The sequence below is a fragment of the Fringilla coelebs genome (assembly GCF_963513975.1).
Source record: "Fringilla coelebs genome assembly, chromosome: 7".
NCBI lineage: Eukaryota > Metazoa > Chordata > Aves > Passeriformes > Fringillidae > Fringilla > Fringilla coelebs.
This window is the reverse complement of record NC_140035.1, coordinates 10,394,610-10,414,620: the sequence shown is the minus strand read 5'-3', so window position 1 is coordinate 10,414,620 and position 20,011 is coordinate 10,394,610. Positions and strand designations below refer to the sequence as shown.

Here is a 20,011-nt window from a genome sequence, read left to right as displayed (position 1 = left end):
TCTCCATTGTCTCTTGAGAAGACTGAATGTTATACAAAAGAAATACAAGGAGAATTAAGTGGTCCACCTCGGGCAGTTCCAGTGTCTTGCATAACCTCTGCTATTGGGGTTTCAGCCCTATGACACCCCAAGAGTGGATTTCTGCAAACATTATACAAGCAAGGGAAGGTTTATAGAAAGAGGTAATGCCTTTTATTAAACCACGGCTGGCAAAATGAGACGGGGTTTCAAGTACATAAAATATCTTTCTTCAGTGGAAATAGAATTCTATTCATCAAATAAAGCAAAAATTTCAAGGTCAAATACAGCTCTGAGCAGCCAATTGCTCAGAGCTGAATCAGATGCATGTCACATAATTTTGGAAGTAGAGGTCATTGTTTCCTGCAGACTAGAATGGATGTTAATAGGAAGCTAGGGAGATGGTAAGCTCCTTGAAATATCCTTGGGGCAAAAGAAAAATAGGCAGTTTATAGCCTGTGGAACACAAAAGGATGAGTGGCAGAGGAGAGGGAAGGGAAGATCTGTGCAGGAACTGCAATTCTGAGTGTGTGGGCTTTGGTACCCAGCGTACCCACAGACCTTGCTGTGTCTGCAGAGCAGCCCAGCAGAGCCAGACCTTTTCCTGCTTCAGGCATGTACCTCCCTGCAGTAGGAAACCAGCAGTCACTGAACAAAGCCAGGTACATTCACAAGACAGTGGGGCACACCTTGCAAAGGTGGCTGTTCGAAGGGCTGAGGATTTGCTCAAGAAGCATGTTGCTACAAGCAGGGTGTTTGCACAATCTTTGCTTTAAGGGGAGTCTGTGTGGTCCTGCATGGCCTGTGGTGGTGTGGGCTGCATGTTAGCAGAAGTCTGAATAAAGGCAGCACAAGCAGATTTGTCCTTATCTCTTTTACAGTTTTTAGAAACACTGGTGTAAGTCCCTATCTACATTGAGTGTTCCCTGATTTTTTTTCTCCCTTCCTCCCAGTCTTTCAGAAGTCTGTTTCCCCAACATATGGGAGTTCCCAACTGTGAAACAAACCCAGAGCCACCCTGGTGCCCCATCCACGTTCCCACTGAGGCCTGTGGTGACACTGGAGACGTGGCAGAGCACGAGGCCACGAGTGCCAGCCCCAGGCTGTAGCTGGTGGCGCTGGGGCAGAGCAGCCTCCACACAGCACCAGCTGGGGCAGGAGAAGGGCAGCAGCACCACAGACATCAGGGAGGCTCCAGTGTTGCCACCTCAGGGGTTTGTGTGGCCAGCAGCTCTGAGGGGCTGAGGAGGGGAGGCTTGGCCAAGGTGGACGCGGTGACACTGCAATAGAGCATACGAGGAGTGTGCTTTGTGGTAGTATTTATTTAGGAACCGTGAGTAACTACAGCCGTAGCGGTCTCATCTTTGCAATTCTGATGGTTTAACAAACAGGGAGAACATTAGCATATTTTTATTAAGATACAAAATACACCCCATTGTTGCCTAAAACGTTAAAAACAAAAAAAGTGAGGAAAGCTCTGTATGCTCTAAATCAGATTCCAAACCTTTCTGTATAAGGAATTGTGGCAATACTGTGTTTAGTATAAGAAGAGGTTTTTATCAATTGAAAAGACATGCTGGCAATCTGAACTTAGCAACAAAGAGTAAAGCAGTTACAAACCGTCGTGTCACCCACATTAGTTGAGCTTTGAATGTAGAAGAGCAAATCATATGAAACACATACACAACTAGGTAATATCAAACAACCTAAGGTTGGTAATGTACACACCTGTATTAAAGTACACTGACTACTTAATGGTGAGGATTTAAGGTAATGTCTTTTTTTTTAAAAGAGGTAACCTTTGAAATGCAAATGGTTGCACTTTGCACACAAAAAGTGGAAAAGAAAAAGAAAAAAGAATCACTTTTGGAATGATACGTAGATATAAGACACACTGGTTTTGGATTATGCATAATCACCTTGCAGCCTCTGATATTACCTCTGAACAACAACAACAAAAAATTAAAAAGTGCCAATACTGTGAAAGGAAAGCAAAGTTACTGAGTGAGTTAACCATTTCTGAGAAAAAAAATGGGGTTTGGATATTTTTGTTTTGTTTTTCTGCGTTTTTAAAAACCGCAACAGCCTTACTGGTGCAGGTTCAAGACAAAAACAAGACAGTCAAGCTCATAAGGTAGAAATAGGTCCTATATAGGTTAAGATTCTTTGGAAATTGCTAAGAATAGAGGAGTTTGTAATCCAGGCTACTATCTTTTTGGCTACTCAAAAAATCTGTGGGAGTTTCCAGCTTATCATCAGTTGAAATCTGTTTTGCAATTGCCAAATAAATGCAAGTAAAACTTTAACTAACCTGGGATTCCATTCACAGACATGCACAGAGAAATCACTGATTGTGCAATAACCTGTTTTTTCACAGCAGCATATATATGAATCATAAGTCTTTATGAGACGGACCAGAAACACAGAAAATATTCTCAGTCTTTGTGTTTTCAGTCTGTTTCTTAAGTAGGCAGCTGCAACTGCACTGAAGTGACAGGCTCCATAAGGGAAAGATGACAAAGTGGGATCAGCTGGCTAAAAGCAAGATCAGGAGTATCTCAGGAAACCACCTGCATGTTTAATGCTTGCCAAAAATACAAGGGCACTAACAGCTCACTGTGAGAGGCAGTGAAAATGTTTGAAGTTTGGTCTGTGAGATTCTGCTTAAAGGAAACAAGAAACGAACCATGTCAACGTACAAATTGCAATGCTGGCTGTGTCAAACCTTCCCTTAGAGAAGATGCAGCTCAGCCTACTCCTCAGGACTGGAGAGATTCACTGCATGTCTGGCCAACAATTCCTTTAAAGTAGATCTCGGGGAGCCAACTTAGCTGCGGTTTTGGCTGAGAAAAGTGATGGCAAAGAGCAATGAGCTCAGTAAACAGACTATTTTTCTTTAAGATGTTCAGAATACAACTTAGTTTGTGATTTTAAAAGTAGTCTGGGCAACTTAGTTGATGGCTTGCTTAAAGTCAATCATGCTAGCAACTTAAAAAGCCTGCTGGTTGGAAGTAATGCCCATACATAAAGCTAACAGATATCAACTGATCATGCTGAAATAAGAACCCCCCAAAGACCTACATTTCACACAAGGTGCTTTTGATAACTTGGTTTTCTGAGCCTTATAAGGAGAGTCTTTAAATATATATTTTTTTAGCCTTGTTTCATTCTTCCTCCTCTTCATCTTCTTCTCCTTCTCCCTCTCCTTCTTTTGCCATTGTTTCCACGAGGAGCTCTGCGGTGCACGTGGCTTCCCCAAGGCTGTTAACAGCTTTGCAGGTGTATTTGGCATCATCGTCCCCACACACTTCAGAAATAGTCAAAGAACAGTTCCCTTCCTCGTCATAATCTATCTGGAAGTGACGGGACTCCTTGACAGGCTGATCATCCTTGAACCACATCACCTCAGGGTCGGGATAGCCTGCAAGAGCAGAGAGACAACAGCGACTGCAATAAACGAGCATTAACTCGGCACTAATTACCTTGTGCTCTGATTCCTCTATGGGGACGTGTATGTGTTGCTAGACAAATATTTCATTGACTTCCATGGAAAATAGATGATGTGAGGCTTTTTTACTTCACATTTACCTGAAACTATTTTTTACAAATAGCAAAATTTTAGAGAATAGCAAAAACTGCACATGAGCACTGCGGTACTCGCTGGATTCCTCCTTCCAGTCCCTGAGCAGTGCCTGCAGCTTTTTGTGTGCTGTAGCCATCAGCTAGCAGGGAACTCCTGACAGTGCATCTGAGGCTCACATTACACTGCAGCTTCTCCGGAGACAACAGTTCCCAACACCGAGATTTAGAATTTCAAGGGTGAACTGTTTTGGGTTTACAATTTAATACCTTTCTCAGGTTGCTTTGCTGTGCTTATTCTGAATCTTCCTCCTCCTAATCTGCTCCTTAAAAGTCAGCCTGTCCTGCACATTGCATTCCCTTTTTCTGTATTCGTTAGGGTAAGTGAGGAAGAATAAGAAAATCATTTTGATTGTGCATCTCAGCAGGAGTTTCAGAGCCTTTTGTGAAGCAAATGGCTCTGCTAAGCCTCGGAGCAGCGCTGTACAAGCCTGCTGCAGAACAATCCCTTATACAGTACTCTTGGCTGCTGTAACAAATTGAAGGTTTGTGGTCTCAGCCAAGTTCTGGACTGGGAAGGGAGGATAACTCCCAGGGGAGGATAACTCCCCACTGAACAGAAATAAAGTGCAGGAATCCCTAACACACAGTGAACATTGCAGCAATACACTGCAAAGTTTGGAACATCAGCTGTGGTACACCCATCTGTTTTATCCCATGCAGCACTTGTGCACGTACCCCCACGCTGAGCATCCATCAGCAATAATAATCCATCCTCACATCTCCACTGTGAGATAGGAAACCCAGGCAGGGAAGGATTTGGAGCAGAGAAACAAGCAGAAGATCGATGAGGCAGTTTCTGATTTCCTCATTTTGAGATTATAAATTAACTTGTACACATGCAGGATGGTACTGGGCCTACCCATTTTGTTTTCACAGCTCCTCTTTCCAAATTCCTTGTTTCCATTCACAGCTGAGATACACAAGGTTCAATCTCATTGCAGGAGAAGTGCCAGTGCTCTTGGCCTTTAGACTCTTGGGCTAACCATGCCCATGCTCCTTAGGTGTCTTCTCTTTATACTTATACTTTGCATATTCCCGTCTTAGGTTTCTTTCCTGAACTCTTAAGTTAAAAAACCCCAAACAACAGAACAGTATTTTCTAGATGTGACTTAAGTGACCAGCACAATAATATTATCTTTCCTTCTTATGCATATACAGTTAGGGACTTGTTTGTCTTTAATGAAATGTATGTATGGCTTAAAGTTATCTTGAGGTGACCTGAAACTGGTCTGTCCTTTCAGACAGCTGACCTCCTACTAATTCTTGGTGACTGGCTGACACTCTCTAAGAGTATACTATTGGAATTTATGCTTCTGCTTTGCACCTTGCTCTTACTGTTCCCTCAAAAATCAAATTACAGTTCTCACTTGTTATTCTTTATTAGTGATTCATATGTGGACTCCTGGAGACTTCTGTTCTATGGCAAGCACAGAACACGCTCCAAATAATTTCTGTTATTGCAACACATTTGTGCTATTTGTGCAGATACTGGTAAAGCAAAACGGCACCAACTCAACAATAATACAGAAGTAAAAACTGAAAAAGTAAAACAATTACCCAGTGCAGAAGGTTGACAAGGAAGGAGAGAAAGAAATAGACATGCTTATTCAAAGTACCTTCAATTTTGCAGTCAAATCTAGCGGCACTTCCTTCCACAACTTCCATGTCAAGGATTTTTTTAGTAAAATATGGCTTTACGTGGGGCCTTTCTTCAGCCACTTCTTCGAGGAAAGCATCTGGAGGAGAGCAAAGAGGTAGTGAACAATTTTACAGGGCATGTTCTCAAAAGATGTATTTTAGTTTTTAATTACCAGATGGCAATGAAAGCCCCTTTTATTTCACTTAATTCTGTCAGACTAATGGGACAGCAAGGACGTTGGCTGCTTAACTTTGTGCCAATCTTTTGCAGCTGGAAAAAGATTCAGGCCATAAATAGAAAGAAATGGATGTGCAAGGCCACCATGCTACAAATCCTCAGTATTTTTCCCTTGAATTTGTTTCTAACCAAAGCTGGACTTTTGCTAGTCAGAGGGATAAACGAGCTCCACTTGTATCAGGCCCACAGTCTATGTGGATTTGTCAAAATTGCTTGATTTTCAGCAGTGCCAAACATTTGCACCTCTGACTGTTACACACCACTAATTCACATTTCATTGGGGACCTATGGGAGTAACGCAGACATTTCCTTAAATGCCCTGTCTGAGGAGCATGGCTAATGCAGGGTGTGTGCCATGGTTACAGCAAGTGTTAATACTTCATTGCTTGCTTGCTTGCATGAGAAGGCAATACATCACTGTCATCTTTGTATAAACATGCATTCCCAAACCCAGAGAAAGTGCAGCTGACAAATCTGCCTTAATTCTTTGGCTTTAAAAAGAAAAGAGTTTACTGCCTGTGCCTATACTGTGACATTTTGAGTAGCAGGACAATATAAGGACAATGAATTTTTGACAGATTTCTTTAAAAAACAGGAAGATAAAAAGAGAGAGGGAGAGAGCACAGTAATATCCAACTCAATTGGTCTCTAGCAATTTGCTAAAAGTTTTAGTAGGACTGATTCAGAGACAGGTGAAAATATGGGACAGAAAAAATCCTTACCTTCATTCTCTGCTTTGTCTGCATTTATAGGGCTTGTAGGTGAGCTCCCAGAGGCCTTCCTCCCACTCATACCAGAAATCATTGCCATGGATGACAGTCTTCCTATTGCTCGGACAGCATGGCCTGTTTTCTAAGACATAACAGAAAAGGCTTCTGATCAATCCAGTCCAACAGGCATGTGATTTTCTGCAACAATCGTGCTTCAGACAAATTATCTGGGATCTCTGCAAACCTCACTGGAATTGGTGGACAAACTGCTTATATATAGCTCAGTTGTTCTAGGAGAGACAGAGCAGGCTGGACTGAATTACCAAATTTAGTTGCAGATATAAACTTCCCCTGATGAACTCATACCTAAATGAATGTCTCTGTTAGCTGTGGATAAAAAGCACTGTGCGAGAGGAGGGCCAGAGAGAAGCCCTGTCCTGTGTAACTGGAACTGAACTCTGGTGGGGAACGCCTCTCTCCACAGCCTGCTGGGCTGGGCTGAATTTCATCCAACATGGATAACGAGCTGATATGAAATGAATGAGAAAGCACCATCTGCATGATGGGAGAAGACCTCTGACAGGACCCAGGATCAACCACCAGGCTACTAAAATATGCTCAAACTATGAGGGCAGTAGTACAGACACTTGTGTTGCATGAGCTTCAAGAAGGGAGTAGAACATAAGAGAGAATATAAGGTAGACCTACACAAATTAGTATTTTGTAGGCTACTCAAAAGGATCCAGGATTTCACACAGCAACTCCTGTAGCTATCAGCATGGCACAGATGGACTTGCTACTCAAGTTCCAGCATTAGGAGAAAAGAAGATAGGGAGACTGAATATGTTACAGAAAACCAGTCTGACTGAATGCATGGGAAGCTGGGGAGGTTCCAACAAGACTGAACTCTTGGCTTAGTAGAATTAAACTGCCATGAATTAAGGTACCTTTAGGGAGGCCAGGCAGGCAAGTTTTACCTGTACTGTTCAGGTTCGTTCAGTATTACACAATCCTCCAGCTCTCAGTGGCACGGAGAGGGCAGGGAAGGGAGAGAGAAACCCAGAATAGTAGAAAAAAACTATACTTGAGCTCATGCCTTTCAGTAGCCTGAAATGGGATCATCCTGTGTAATCCATGTGCAGCTGTGCACCCTCCTACTGCCCAGCATTCCCACCCTGGCCACGCTGCAGCTTTCACCAGCAGCAGAAACCCCCTGATGTGATGTATTCCTGAGAATCATAAACACGAAAAATAATGTTAGGATATCCAGCCCAATTCCACGTCCTCTTCATTACCTGCCATTTCCTTCTGGCCATATATTTCTTCATCCTATCTTTGGAAAGTTTTTTGGCTTCCATGTTTTTGGTGTCTTTTTGCAGCCAGGGATGCTGAAGACATTGAGTACAATTTAAGCGACTCCTGTTTTTGTATAAAAAGATCAGTCAGTGTTGCCAATAAAAAGAGAGGATCCTACCTGCTGTTTTTGTGTTCTCTTTGCTGGGAGCTGATTTTTCTGTTACCTAAATTTAGCAACAAAGATCACGTGGTTTTGCTTTCCCAGCCATTCTAACTTCTTAAACTCACTTTCACAATTTCTGTAGATCTTTTTGAGACAAAACTGTGCGTTTTTAAGTGTTAATAAAACATTATAAAACAAAGCAGGAAAAGCGGTATGTTTTAGGCAAGGAACACATACAGCAGAGCCACAATGGCAGTGATTCAGCTGCTCCATGCTGACAGAACCCTGTCCCAGATCTCCTTTCCTTCACTTACAGAGATTCCCCCATCCCACCACTTAGTAGCCTCCTGAACATCTCACAGAACAGAAATGTCCAAATCTCTCGCCACCTATTCTTCACTTTGCTCAGGGTGCACACGGAAATAACCCTCTGTTCTCCATCCATCCACTTGCAAACTCATTGGAAGAAGTGTTTCCTTTCATTGGCTCGTTCAGGCACTTCTGCAAACACGGCTTCCAACTCTGATTTTTTTTTTTTTCTTGCCCAATTACTACATTTATAGGAAGCTGCCTACTCTTAAAAGTAGGCGACACAAGGGCAGAACTGCAAGCCATTTAGACAAGACAGAATGTGTCACGCAGGAATGTGTGTCACGAAAGAGAGGGGATCAGAGTGGCCGCACAAAAGCCCCGGGTGCACCTCGCCCGAGGGAGGGAAGAGCACAAAGAGCCGGCGATTGAAGCCAAAGCTCCATTCAGCCCCTGCGAGTGAAATCCAGAGCCACACACGCACAGCTCCTTATAAAGTATGGCCAGAGGTGCTGCGGCCCTGGGGAGATGCACGGCGGGGAAACACGAATGGCAGCTCCGGCTCAATGCAAACACACAGAGTGCAGCAAGCAAATCCAGGCTTTACTTCATGTCTTTCTTCAGTAGATTGCTGATAAAGTCCTTGGCATCATCAGAGATTTCATCGAAAGCCTCATCATCGAAGTCCCACGTTGCTGAGGTGACATTGGCAAGGGTTTCGTTGTCGTTGTCTCCCATGAAAGGAGAGAGTCCGCTGACCCTGGGGACGGAACAGACACAGACACAGAACAAACTACGTCAATTTGCAAACTACCAGAGGAGCGAGTTAAAATTGTGTGTGACATCTCCCAATCTCAGCACTTCCTTACAAATAAAAGCTTGCTTTAAAAACGAAATTAAATTTAAAAGGACTCAAAACTAAATACAGATAGCCTTATGGGAAGGAAACTAGAATTTTGCCAGCAAAACTGAAAGGCACGTTTTTCTAGTTTCCTTCTCTTTTCCCAAGACATTATTGAGGAGAATTAGAATTAGGTGAAACTGGAGCAAAGTAGTTTATTAAATGACTTGTCTAGTTCTGCATAACTAATGCTGGATTTTTCACACCAAATTTGGTGGAATATCTTTTTTTCTCCCCTGACATTTCCTCACAATCACAGAATTGTTAGGGTTGGAAGGGACTTCTGGGGATTATCTAGTTTCAGGGTGATTTTGCTGCCTTTACTGTCAAACCAGGGGGGGTTTTGTACATTTTATTTAATTTACTCCTGCAGAGAGACCCCAGGAAGAAAGATGCATAATGAAAAGATGAAATCCACAAGGCTATTTTGCAAACAAACCCACCTTGACTTATACAGACTGATAAAGCAATGCTGCATCACTGCAGGCTGTGGAGTTATGCAGATGCATGCACAAGTAATTTGGTCTTTATGTTCTCCATCAGTCACAATGACGCGTGAAATGGAAATAATGCTCTCCTATAACCTAAGTTGAGCTTCCAAGGCTTTTTATACAATATAACTGATAAATTGCCAGTGAAAGGCAATTACAGAACATCACGGTGTCATTTTTGCAGTCTCTTTCTCTAGTAGAGCATTATCCTTTATTACACTGTGCATCTGGATATTTTTGATGCCTGTATATATCAAACTTTCAGTAAAAACTTAGAGGTGAAGGGTTGCTTATTCCCTAGAACTACAAGTTATTCACTTTTCCAGGTCCTCCTGGCATGCAATTTACAGAATGACCTATTCTTCATGAATTTTTACAGACTTTATTTGATTTCTCTGCACAATTGTGTTAACCAGTACTACTCCGTTCTTTTAAATATTGAAAAATAACTGTAACTTGTTAGGGTTTTGAAAATACTACATGGAAATAATACTATATGAATATCATGGTGCCAGTGAATATCACAGAACAGACTGGTTAAAAAAAGATTGGGGTCAAATAAAGTGAGCTATTAGATTAATGATAGAATTATCTCCTTCAAAGTTATTTTGCTTCTTTTTAGTCTCTTATTACATTCAAAATCTGATTTGTTCCTAAGCATTTTATTTTATAAGCAAAGCAGAAACGCACACTCTTTGAAGTCTCACACAGAGCAGACACTAAATCTTTTACCATTTCTGGAAGTTGTGTGCAGTACAGCAGACTCTAGAATCTTATGTGTGTACTTCAGAAGCTTCTTAGTAATAATACATGAGCTGAAGATAAAAGGTTTGTTTATTCTCAGGCAGAACAAGGTAAATCAGAACAGAATGTATTTGCTGTCTTACTTTCCATTATATGTGGTGCACTCGAATGCAGCATTGAATCCTGACTTTGTAAATGGGTAAGGTAGCATAAACTCATTTATGAAGATATAACGGGACAAGTTACCAAAAGCTGAAAGAAGAACATACCACAAATGCCCCCACAAAGCCTTTTTACACGACTGTTCCCTGTGTTTGATGCTTGCTTTCCTGGAGGAGAGAAGGTTTGTGCCTGGCAGGACAGCACTGCAGAGCTGGCACAGCTGCGGGCAGCGCGGGCTCGGCTCTGCCCGCTCCCCCTGTGGCCCTCACGGCCGGGAGGCACGGGAATCTGTGTCCTGGAATCACAGAGCATTCCTGCAGGTCCTTAAACCCACCTCCTCTCCAACATCTGAACATTTGCTCAGTTATGACAATGTCAGTGTTCTCCATCATGTTTTAGCAAGTGAAAAAGTCTCGTGCAGACTGCAGTTCTGATTTGGGCTTCCACACAATGACTGCTGGTTTGTCTCATTTTTACCTTGTGGTAAGAACAACAGTGTCAGACAAGCCAGCAGATCTGTGAAGTATTCCTTTAGCTCAGTGTCAAAAAGGGGGGGGGATGTACATTTCCTCTTCATCCAGTCAAGCTCCGTGCCCACACTTGGGCAGCTGGAGCAATAAAAATCGCATTTCCCTTCAATACTTGATCGAGGTATGCCAGAGGGGACCTCTGCACAGTATTATCACAAATAATGGTGTGCAGCTCTTGCACCACATTGGACAAGATTTTGACCTATTTCCAGAGGTTAAAGCTGCAGTAGTGGGAGATCATATGCAGACTAAAAAACCTGCTTTAGGTACAGGGACATTGCTTCATGTGGAAACACTGCTGTTCCATGGTGCTGTAAGAGGCAGCACTTGTGCTGCATTGCTGCATGTTCCACAGAGCTTTTGAAGGGGGAGGAAAAATTAAAGGATGAGAAGGTTAGAGAAGGAAAAAAATTCTTTGGTTGTTGTTTTTGGTTTTTGTTTTCATGTGTGTGTATTTGGTTGTTTTTTTTTTAAATTTAGAATTGTACAACAGAATTATCTGATAAGATTTTAAATGCTATAGTAGGATTGGTCTATCCCATGCATTTGTTAAACTACCAGGTGGATCTCAGTTAAGCCTCCACTCACTCTGTCATTTCTGAACACCAGTGTAACAGTGCTCATTCAAACATTTCAATGAACCTATTTTTGTATTTCTGAATGTGCTGTTGCAGATTTACAAAGCTAAAATAATTTTCTCTCTCTCCTACAGTTTTACACTGTGAATCAGTTGCCTTGTTGTGGAAATACTTCTAAGGAGAACTAGATCCTTGTCTACAGTCAGAAAAAATCCAGCAGCTAGTATAGATTATAGCCAGCAATTTTTATCTCTAGCACAGATTTCACTGACCAAAGTCTTGGTTGTTCATTTCTTAATAGCCATTTAAAGTAATAATGGTCCAGCAACTCTTTTGACAGATAATGGAAACAATTTCTTTTTGGAATGCTGAAGTGATAAAGATGAGCTACTGCTCCAGAAAATTAACTCTGAGCTTACACTGTGAAGTTACTCTTAGACAAGCAGCAGGCTGTTTACTGAAAACATTTTTCCAGTTACTTTACCAGGCATCTTCCTGGCATGTTAAGAACCATTTGTTTAGAAAGTCTTTCACTATTAGAAGTTTCCACTTCTAAATAAAGAAGAAATATATTTTATCCTCTAGGAGTTCCTTTACATTTATTGGTCTGTTCTAACAAAGCTCTGAGTGCAGACTTAGAAATGTTACAATGAAAAGGGTCCAATGTGGATGCAAATTTCATTGCATATGTAACAAACACCACAGCATTTGAACTGGAAATCTTTGCATTAAGATTCCCACTAATCCAGGGAAGATGGCTTTGCTGCTTGTCTAAAGGAATGTGAGTATTCCTCTGCAAGCAGTGCTTGCAGCACCAACTCCCTGGGACTGCTGGCACTTCTGATAAAACCTGTGCAGGGCATGTCAAATAAGCATGTGATGATGACACCTGCACCCTGAAGATCATGTAGAGAATGAATTCTTTTCCAAGTGAACTGCAGCAAATGAATAGTCTGAGGATACTTTGTCAGGGACACACATCTTTGGGACGCTTAGCCTGCACTGGTCCTCCCTGGAAGAAGCAGACCACTGAACCCATGGAAAGGAAGACAGCTCATCGCTGAAGCAAGGGTGTTATTGCTGTTCTCCTTGTTTCACATGCCCAGGGGAAATGAGGAACCACAGTTTGCCAGTGCCACTGAACAAATAGAACATTTTCTTTTGAGTGGTTCAGTCTGACATTAAAGCCTTCCTAACTTTGTTTAAGGAAAGAACAAGGAGTGCTCTCCCATTTTAATATAAAGAGGTATACATTTTTAACATAACATAGAGCCAAGTGTAAGCCTTGCTTTATGCAGGTTCCAAGCCAGCACACCCAAAAGATGAATGATGCTCAAAGATCTTTCAACCAACCCAAACTGCCAAACAAGGGAGGGGGAACAGCAGTGATGAACGACACAACGGATAAAAGGGAAAGGGAATGTTTGAAGAATCAGGGTGTGTGCTCTTAGGAAGGTGCTGAAGGGAAAGAGAATGCAGCAAGATCAAGTATGATATTAAAACACAACCTAAGATAAAGTATATTAAAAAATACTAATTGACAGAAATCCACTATGCTGAAAAGATAAACTAAGCCTGGCACTGATAAAAGCAAGGAGACACATTGGAACGCAAGCAGGCATTTCAATCAGCCTCAGACAATTCCTCCCTGAAACTACTTGGATCTTTTGGTGCCAGAAGGAAAAGGGCAACCCACATTCAATGCCCATGCAGTGCTGAAACCTTAGACTGAAAATTGGTTTGAAACAAAACCTAGAAATTGTTTCAGATTACTAAATATTCAAAACAATGACTATCCAAATTGATGATCAGAAAAGAACCAGAAATAGAAAAAAACCATGCAAATTCAGCAATGCCCAGAAGAATAAATGGAACAGAAAGAGCTGGAAAGAATTCAGGAGGTTTAACCTTCATTAGATACAGATTATTGTAAATGCAGAAAGAAACATTGAAATAGACATAAATGGAGATGATATACACAAGCTATAATATTTGTGGCCTGTTATTTCAAAGGCAATAGATCAACTTAAGTATGTGGAACAGTACTGTGATGCAGAACAGGACAGAGTACAAGATAAAAGTGGAAGATAAAAAACATGAGGTGGAGAATACAAACGGAAATTTAAGGAAGAACAAAGACAGATGAAGAGACAGGACTGAATAAGTTATCCAGGAAGATAAAAAGGATTTAATATGTAGTTTAGAAATGTGGAAAGGGAACCCATGAACTGTAGGATGGAATTAAATCAGTCTTGCCATAAGGAAGACAGATGCAGTATCCCAGCAGGGAGTGCAATATCTGTACTTACATCTGCATAGCAGAGGGCTGGGGAGAGGTTTTGCTGCAGGGTTTTGGAGGAGCGCTGTCACCCTGCTTCCTACTTAAGATTACAACCCAACCATTTATTCCTCTGCAGGGAAGACCCTTCACTCACAGAGATCACATTAGCAGCTCTCTGCTAAAGCCACTTTGTATTCATTGTTGTGCAGCACATCATGGGAACACTCTCCATGGCAGTCCCTTTCTAGGGAGGTGTTATGTCAAGTGAAGCTGTCGTGTGCTCCCTGCTGTTTCCCTTGGGACAGAGGGTGGGCACAGCAGCTCTGGGCCATCAGCTGCCTTTAGCAGAGCTGCCCTTATGTCCAGTGCTCTCCTCTGCCTGCATGGCCCCACTCCCACGGCAGGGGAGAGGGGATGCACATGCCCAGGTGATGGGCACAGTGATGACTCTCTGTGTGAGACAGACACCAGGTGTGTCTTGCGCTTCAGGCGTGAGATTTGGTCGATCTGAGTTTACAATCAAAATGGGAAAGCAGAGCTGCAACTAAAGAGAGACGCAGTTCTCACTGACTTTCATTTGCATCCTGAAATGATGATGTGATAGTTCATTTTGGATAATGGCTCATAGTTGGGAGTCTGTGAAAATAGTTAGGCTGTTAGAAAGTTAAGAGATTGGGAACAGTTTGGGGTGGAGAGGTAAAGTCCAAGTGATGACTCATGGGTCTTCCCTAACTTCTATTACCTTATTCTTACAGCGAGAAAGACAAAAGCTGATTATCACCGCTAATCATTTTTGTGGCAATAGCAATGCATCAAAAGAAGTATTTTTCATTGTGTTTGGGCAATGTAGATTTTCCCTCGTGATGGGTTAAATGATCTTAAATATACCTTAGCAAACAAGTAATTTCATAATGTATTTCTCAATGCATATCCAATCAGTCGAATGGGTGTAACACCACCCAACCCCATCAGCTGAATGGTGCAGCATCCAACTACCCTGCTTGGCACAGAGAACCTGGGAAGAAGCAGACTGGTCTTTGGCAGACAGGTCGCCTTTTCCCCACTGTTCCCTTCGCTTTGTCTCAGCCGAGGCCGCTGCTCCCCAGCAGCGCCGCCCTGGAGCGGCAGCCCTGGCTGCATTCCCCGGACGCTCGGTGCCAGCCCCGACGTGTGCCTCGCCGCTCGGACCGGGAGCACACGGAAACCCGCCCGGGGCGTTGATAAATCGCAACCCCGAGAGAGAGCAGCTCCCCGAGATGCGGCGGGGGCCGGGCGGGCTGCAGGCGGCGCTGCAGCACCGAGCGATTCCCGGTGCCCGCGCCGCCAGCCCGCTGCCGTCCCGGAGCGCGGGCGTTTGTCATCGCGCTGCTCCTGGGTGGGCTGCCTGACTGCAGCTACGGAACCTTCCAAAGGAGCTTCCAGAGAGAGAAAGAAGCGCTTGGGAGTGAATGGAAAATAGAAGTCCTGTAAATAAACTGGCAGAGCGAAGCGACCTTGAAGCGTGGAGTACGCTTCACATCTGAAACTGAAGATAACAGAAATATTCCGAGGCCTTGCTGGGAACAAGAGGGAGTTGATGTGGTCGCTTTTGCATAGGCCAAGTAAGGAAATTGTGTTGCTTGGTTTGGGAATGAGAAGAGCATGAACAAGTGCAGGCTCATGGGAAAAGCAGGAGTAGAGAGCGACTGAGTAACAGCGAGGCAAACAACTGTGCATTGCCAGGTCAAGGGGCAGGATAGCCGCTCTTTAATAAGGGAAGAAAGGCGTTGAGAGGAGTCTTTTAAAAGAAGCAATGCAAAGCAGATCGGCCACTGACTTACTACTGGAGCTGGAACAAGGGAGAAGGAACCATCCTCCCAACAAAGCTTCTCTTTTCACTTGTCTATATGGCATTGAATGTGTAAAATCACTGCTGGAAGAAAACCACTTGCTGGTCTAGGCATGGAGATACTATTTCCATATACATTTCTCTAGATTCACTGATGTTTATAAACATGCTGTATCAAATAATATATAAAATCAAATGTAATACTCAAATATGTAACCAAGAGCTGCAGCCAACTATCTGCTAAAGTGTTTCCACAAGCTTAATCCATGCTGCTTACAAAATGTATTTATACAATGGCTTGTGCTTGGTAATAAATTAAAATGCCCTGTGAACAGATATGGCAATACTGGGATACTTCAGTGTGTCCCACGAGACCACAAAATTTCTCAAAAGTTTTCTCTATTGGAATAAAATAACAGAAATTATTGGTTATTAGTGCATGCTCAAATATTTCTCTTAACATCTGGAAAGGAAAAATAGTTCAATAATAAAACAGTCACACTGTCTTTTTAAATGAGATAAAGCGTTGCTGGTTTATGATGTAAAAGATACAACACCAAATAGTTGAATTTCCAGAACTGCCAGTTCTGCAGTTTACCAATTGCACCCTTCAGAGAGCAGCAAAGTTTCATTAAACATACTGGAGCTGCTAATTACAACAAAAAAGCCCTGAAAACTTCAGAAACTCATGAAAATTTTGTATGTTCAGCAACTGTCAGGATTTGTGAATTCAAGAATAGAAAAGTACTCACAAAATGTAGCAGATAACTCCTATACTCCACATATCTGTTTCATATCCAATAGGTTCATAGTTTATAACTTCTGGAGCCACAAACTCAGGTGTTCCAAAGAGAACTTTCAGATCGCCTGCCTTTTCTGTGAAGAATGAAAGAGAAAACCATTAACTGCTGCATAGAGATTTTTAAAAAACAGTTTTTGCCCAGTAACTGGAAAACCAGATTTGTCCTAATATTTGTGATTTCGTTAGAGATCCATATCAGAAGAAATAAATGATGCCTAGATTGCTGTTTTCTTAGCTGATATATGTCTAGCAAGAAAGAATTATTTATTAAGCATGCTCAAGCACACAACACTGTATAAGGCACATAAAAAGGTTCCTATTTCAAGGAGCTTCCACAAGACCAAATCTATGAAAAAGGAGAGACATCAGTACTTAATTCAGAGATGTATGTCCTGAAGTAAAAAAGCATTTGAGCCTCCATCCCTTTAGCAGTTGCACAAGAGAACTGCAGCACTCCAGTGTCAGAAATAAACTACAGTTTTCATAAATTATTGAACATTTATCAAAGCTTGGGGCTCTGCATGTTGTGATAAAAAGAACCAGTCATGATAAAATTGTAACAGTAGAAAATAACTATTTCAATACATTTTCTTCTAGTGTAAACAGGAAAGAAAATCAATAGTGGTTTGCATGCCTCTCAAATTTGAAGTGAGGCCAACAGTAAAACAAAAGAAGGAGCAGATGATGTGCACCAGTAGGATCATTACCCCACAGGTAAAATTGGACTTGGGCATGCTCTCAAAACCAGGCTGCCTACAAGCACACCTGTGGTCAAGGGGAAGCACAAATCACCAGCTGTCAGTCACCAGCTGCTCCAAACTCCTGTTCAGCTGGCCTGTAGCACAGGTATTCTAGATTTGCTTTGCTTAAACACTCTGTGGATGCTTTTAACGGGATCTACAGTGAAGCTACTGCTTCCAATATGAACTGAAAGAATGAGGTCATGAGACATGAACTGGCTTGACATTCTTCTTGTGTTGACCCACTAGTATTGCCCTGCTGGAAAATACAGTGATGGAGGTAAGAGAAAAACCAAGTGCTGCCAGATTATGCTGCCAGTGTGCAAGTGAGTGATGTGTCTACTCTCTAGCATAGTATGAAACACAGAGTCATTAAGCTAAAAATTCTTAGGCAAATCTCAGCAGGCTCATTTTTATCAGTGCTTGTTCTAAATCTGATGGGAAGAAGAAAAGAATAAGCAAGGTACGGAAGAAAGGAAACTAAGGAATAGTTTAGGTACTGGGGGAAAAAAACCCCACATTCCAGTAATGGAATTGTACTGTAAAAATATAAAAATGTCAGAATATAAGTTGTGTCTGACTTGAAACAGGCTTGGATTTAGGTTGAGAAACTCGTGTCCAGTCTGCACGTCTGCCTGAACCATCAGTGTATGCCTTCAGTGAGATTGCATTAGGTTTATCTTTTGTGCAAGAGCAGCAGCCAGATTAGGCACAGTAGAATGTCCTAGTGAAGAACCATTGCTCTCCAAAGAGATTACCATCTAAACAAAACAGATATGGATGGGAAGGCAAACAGATGAAACACATTCCAGTCCTGCTTCTGTTAAGGTTACCAGGAGTACAGGGGTTTGCAGCTCTGCAGTCAAGAGAAAAGCTAAAAAATCCTCAAACAACAGCAAATCAAAGTTTTGAGGAGTCTACAAAAGAAGCAACCTATCCACAACACTGAATCTGAACAGACTATTTTTATTTACTGGAACTTAATTTACCAAGTTTTGCAACATAAATACTGATCCCAGTACAGACTCCACTCCCAAACTTAGCTCCATTGCAAGCTCTTAAAGCATTTCATGAAATGCAGTCAAACACCTGAGCTAGTGCTCCTTTGAGGCACCCAAACCCCCAACTTACCAAATGAAATCTGAAACATCTATGGGGATAATAACTTGCCTAATGATTGAACACCATGCTTGAGGCAACTTTGGAGCACAACCACAACAATTTACTTGCAGTTGTGCCAGTTTCCCATTTTAAATGCTGTGACACCCTTTTTTGCTCTGGTCAGGTATGGTTATAGAAAATTATTTGCGGAAACCTCATTTATACACTGCTCCCACCATTTTTAGAGACAGAAACAGAGAGAAGGATGCCTGGGAGCAGCTGCAGGAAATTACCCAGATCCATGCAAATTCACCAACATCAAGACCCTCTTGCTCTCTGACTATCCTTTAAAAAGCACGTTCAAAAAGTACTGCACAATATCCCTATAGTCACATAACCAGAGTTTTCTTACTCCAAAACATATGATACTTTTTCTAACGTGGCAAATAAAATAACTTAGCCTAAAAGAAGGGCAATGTGTTCTCCACAGTGGCAATGAGGAGTGAGAGAGCACCTTTCTTTTTGAAGTGCCAACAGGAAGCCTAAGATCCCATTTTCCCATCTGCCTTCATTTTAAAGTCAACACATACATTTTTTTTCGAACTGTCCTTAAAAGAAATTACTGAAAGTTATCACAATGAATCTATTTTCTAAAAGCTTCATCATGATCATCTAAATCTCAGGCTCAGATTTTCACATCCAAGTTTGGAGGCTTTTCTGTGCACTGTGTAAACTACCATGAGCAACTGTGTATTCAAAAGGCTGGTGTATAAAATGTGCTGCCCACAGGTCAGAGAAATGTGGGGTTTTTTTTGAAAACATGGCATTTGAGTGCAAACATACAGTGTGAAACAACTGACACAGCATTTTCTGTGTATAAAAGAAAAAAGAGGAAAAGAGTAAGACCCTTTCTCTGCAGTAATGTATCAAGTCTTTACCCACTTGTTTACAAGCGTAGCACACAAGTAAGATCTGTGTTTGGATATCCCTTAGTTCAGACAGAAAGCTGACAAGCTAGCTGGAAACTGTTGCTGACACTGTATATAATCAACTGATTAAAAAATATATCTTTACAGTACTCAAAACCCATTCTCTTTCTCCTCAAGAAGTTTATCTTAAACAATTTTCTGCATGTGTTCCTCGGCACACCAAAAAAGGTCAGGAAAATATCCCACTGCAGCTTTGGTATTTCCTGACAGTGCAAGGGAACTAATTAGCTGCAGAAGATGACTGCAGAAGGAGCTGATCCTAATATCTTTAAAGCTGATCAAGACACTGAATATTTAGAGCCACTAGTTTGTATTAGTTACAAAAAGTTAAATCTCAGAAGTTGAAGCGCAGAATCAGCCACTGCTTCCTTCAGCAATCCCTTGGCTGAGCAGTTTCTGCTCAGTCAGGTTCAGGTCTGTAGGATGAGGGCTCCAATCCCACATCTATCAATGTCAAAGTGAATTTGACAGGCAATTTCAAAGTCTCAAAGCTTGAAGGAACAGAAGGAGGAGGAATGTGCCCTCAGTGCGCCACATAAGACAACTGGCAAGAGGCAGGCATTAGTGAAGTGTTTTTAGCTATTTTTGTAAGTAAATGAAACAGTAAAAGTTGCTTTCTGCTCTTGGAACTGAAATGTTACAATTATTTTTTGCAATTAAAACAGTGCTTATGCTTGCTGGGGATTGAATGGAAAGGACCTTTCTCTTCCTAAGGAATGCCACCCACGATGGAGTTACCCAGAATGGCAGGCTGATGAATAGCAAATACCTACAATGGAACCTGGCAAGAATTAGCAGCATATTAAGCCAAATGAATGTACAGTACTGTAAAATCAGAATCAGCATTAGT

The 20,011-nt window shown here is 41.9% G+C and overlaps 1 protein-coding gene across 3 annotated transcripts in view; it reads right to left on the bottom strand.

The window, feature by feature from the left end:
• Nucleotides 1-1,337: 1,337 nt before the first annotated feature.
• Nucleotides 1,338-20,011, bottom strand: part of MYLK (myosin light chain kinase) — a gene marked incomplete at its 5' end in the record, with an annotated part of 136,959 nt that continues 118,285 nt past the window's right edge. For all 3 annotated transcript variants that reach the window (XM_084209727.1, XM_084209728.1, XM_084209729.1), the window contains 6 exons: nt 1,338-3,439; nt 5,277-5,396; nt 6,259-6,388; nt 7,542-7,665; nt 8,622-8,774; nt 16,282-16,405. In XM_084209727.1, the coding sequence (XP_084065853.1) occupies nt 3,183-3,439; nt 5,277-5,396; nt 6,259-6,388; nt 7,542-7,665; nt 8,622-8,774; nt 16,282-16,405 (908 nt within the window). In that variant the 3' untranslated portion in view covers nt 1,338-3,182. The remainder of the gene's footprint in view (nt 3,440-5,276; nt 5,397-6,258; nt 6,389-7,541; nt 7,666-8,621; nt 8,775-16,281; nt 16,406-20,011) is intronic.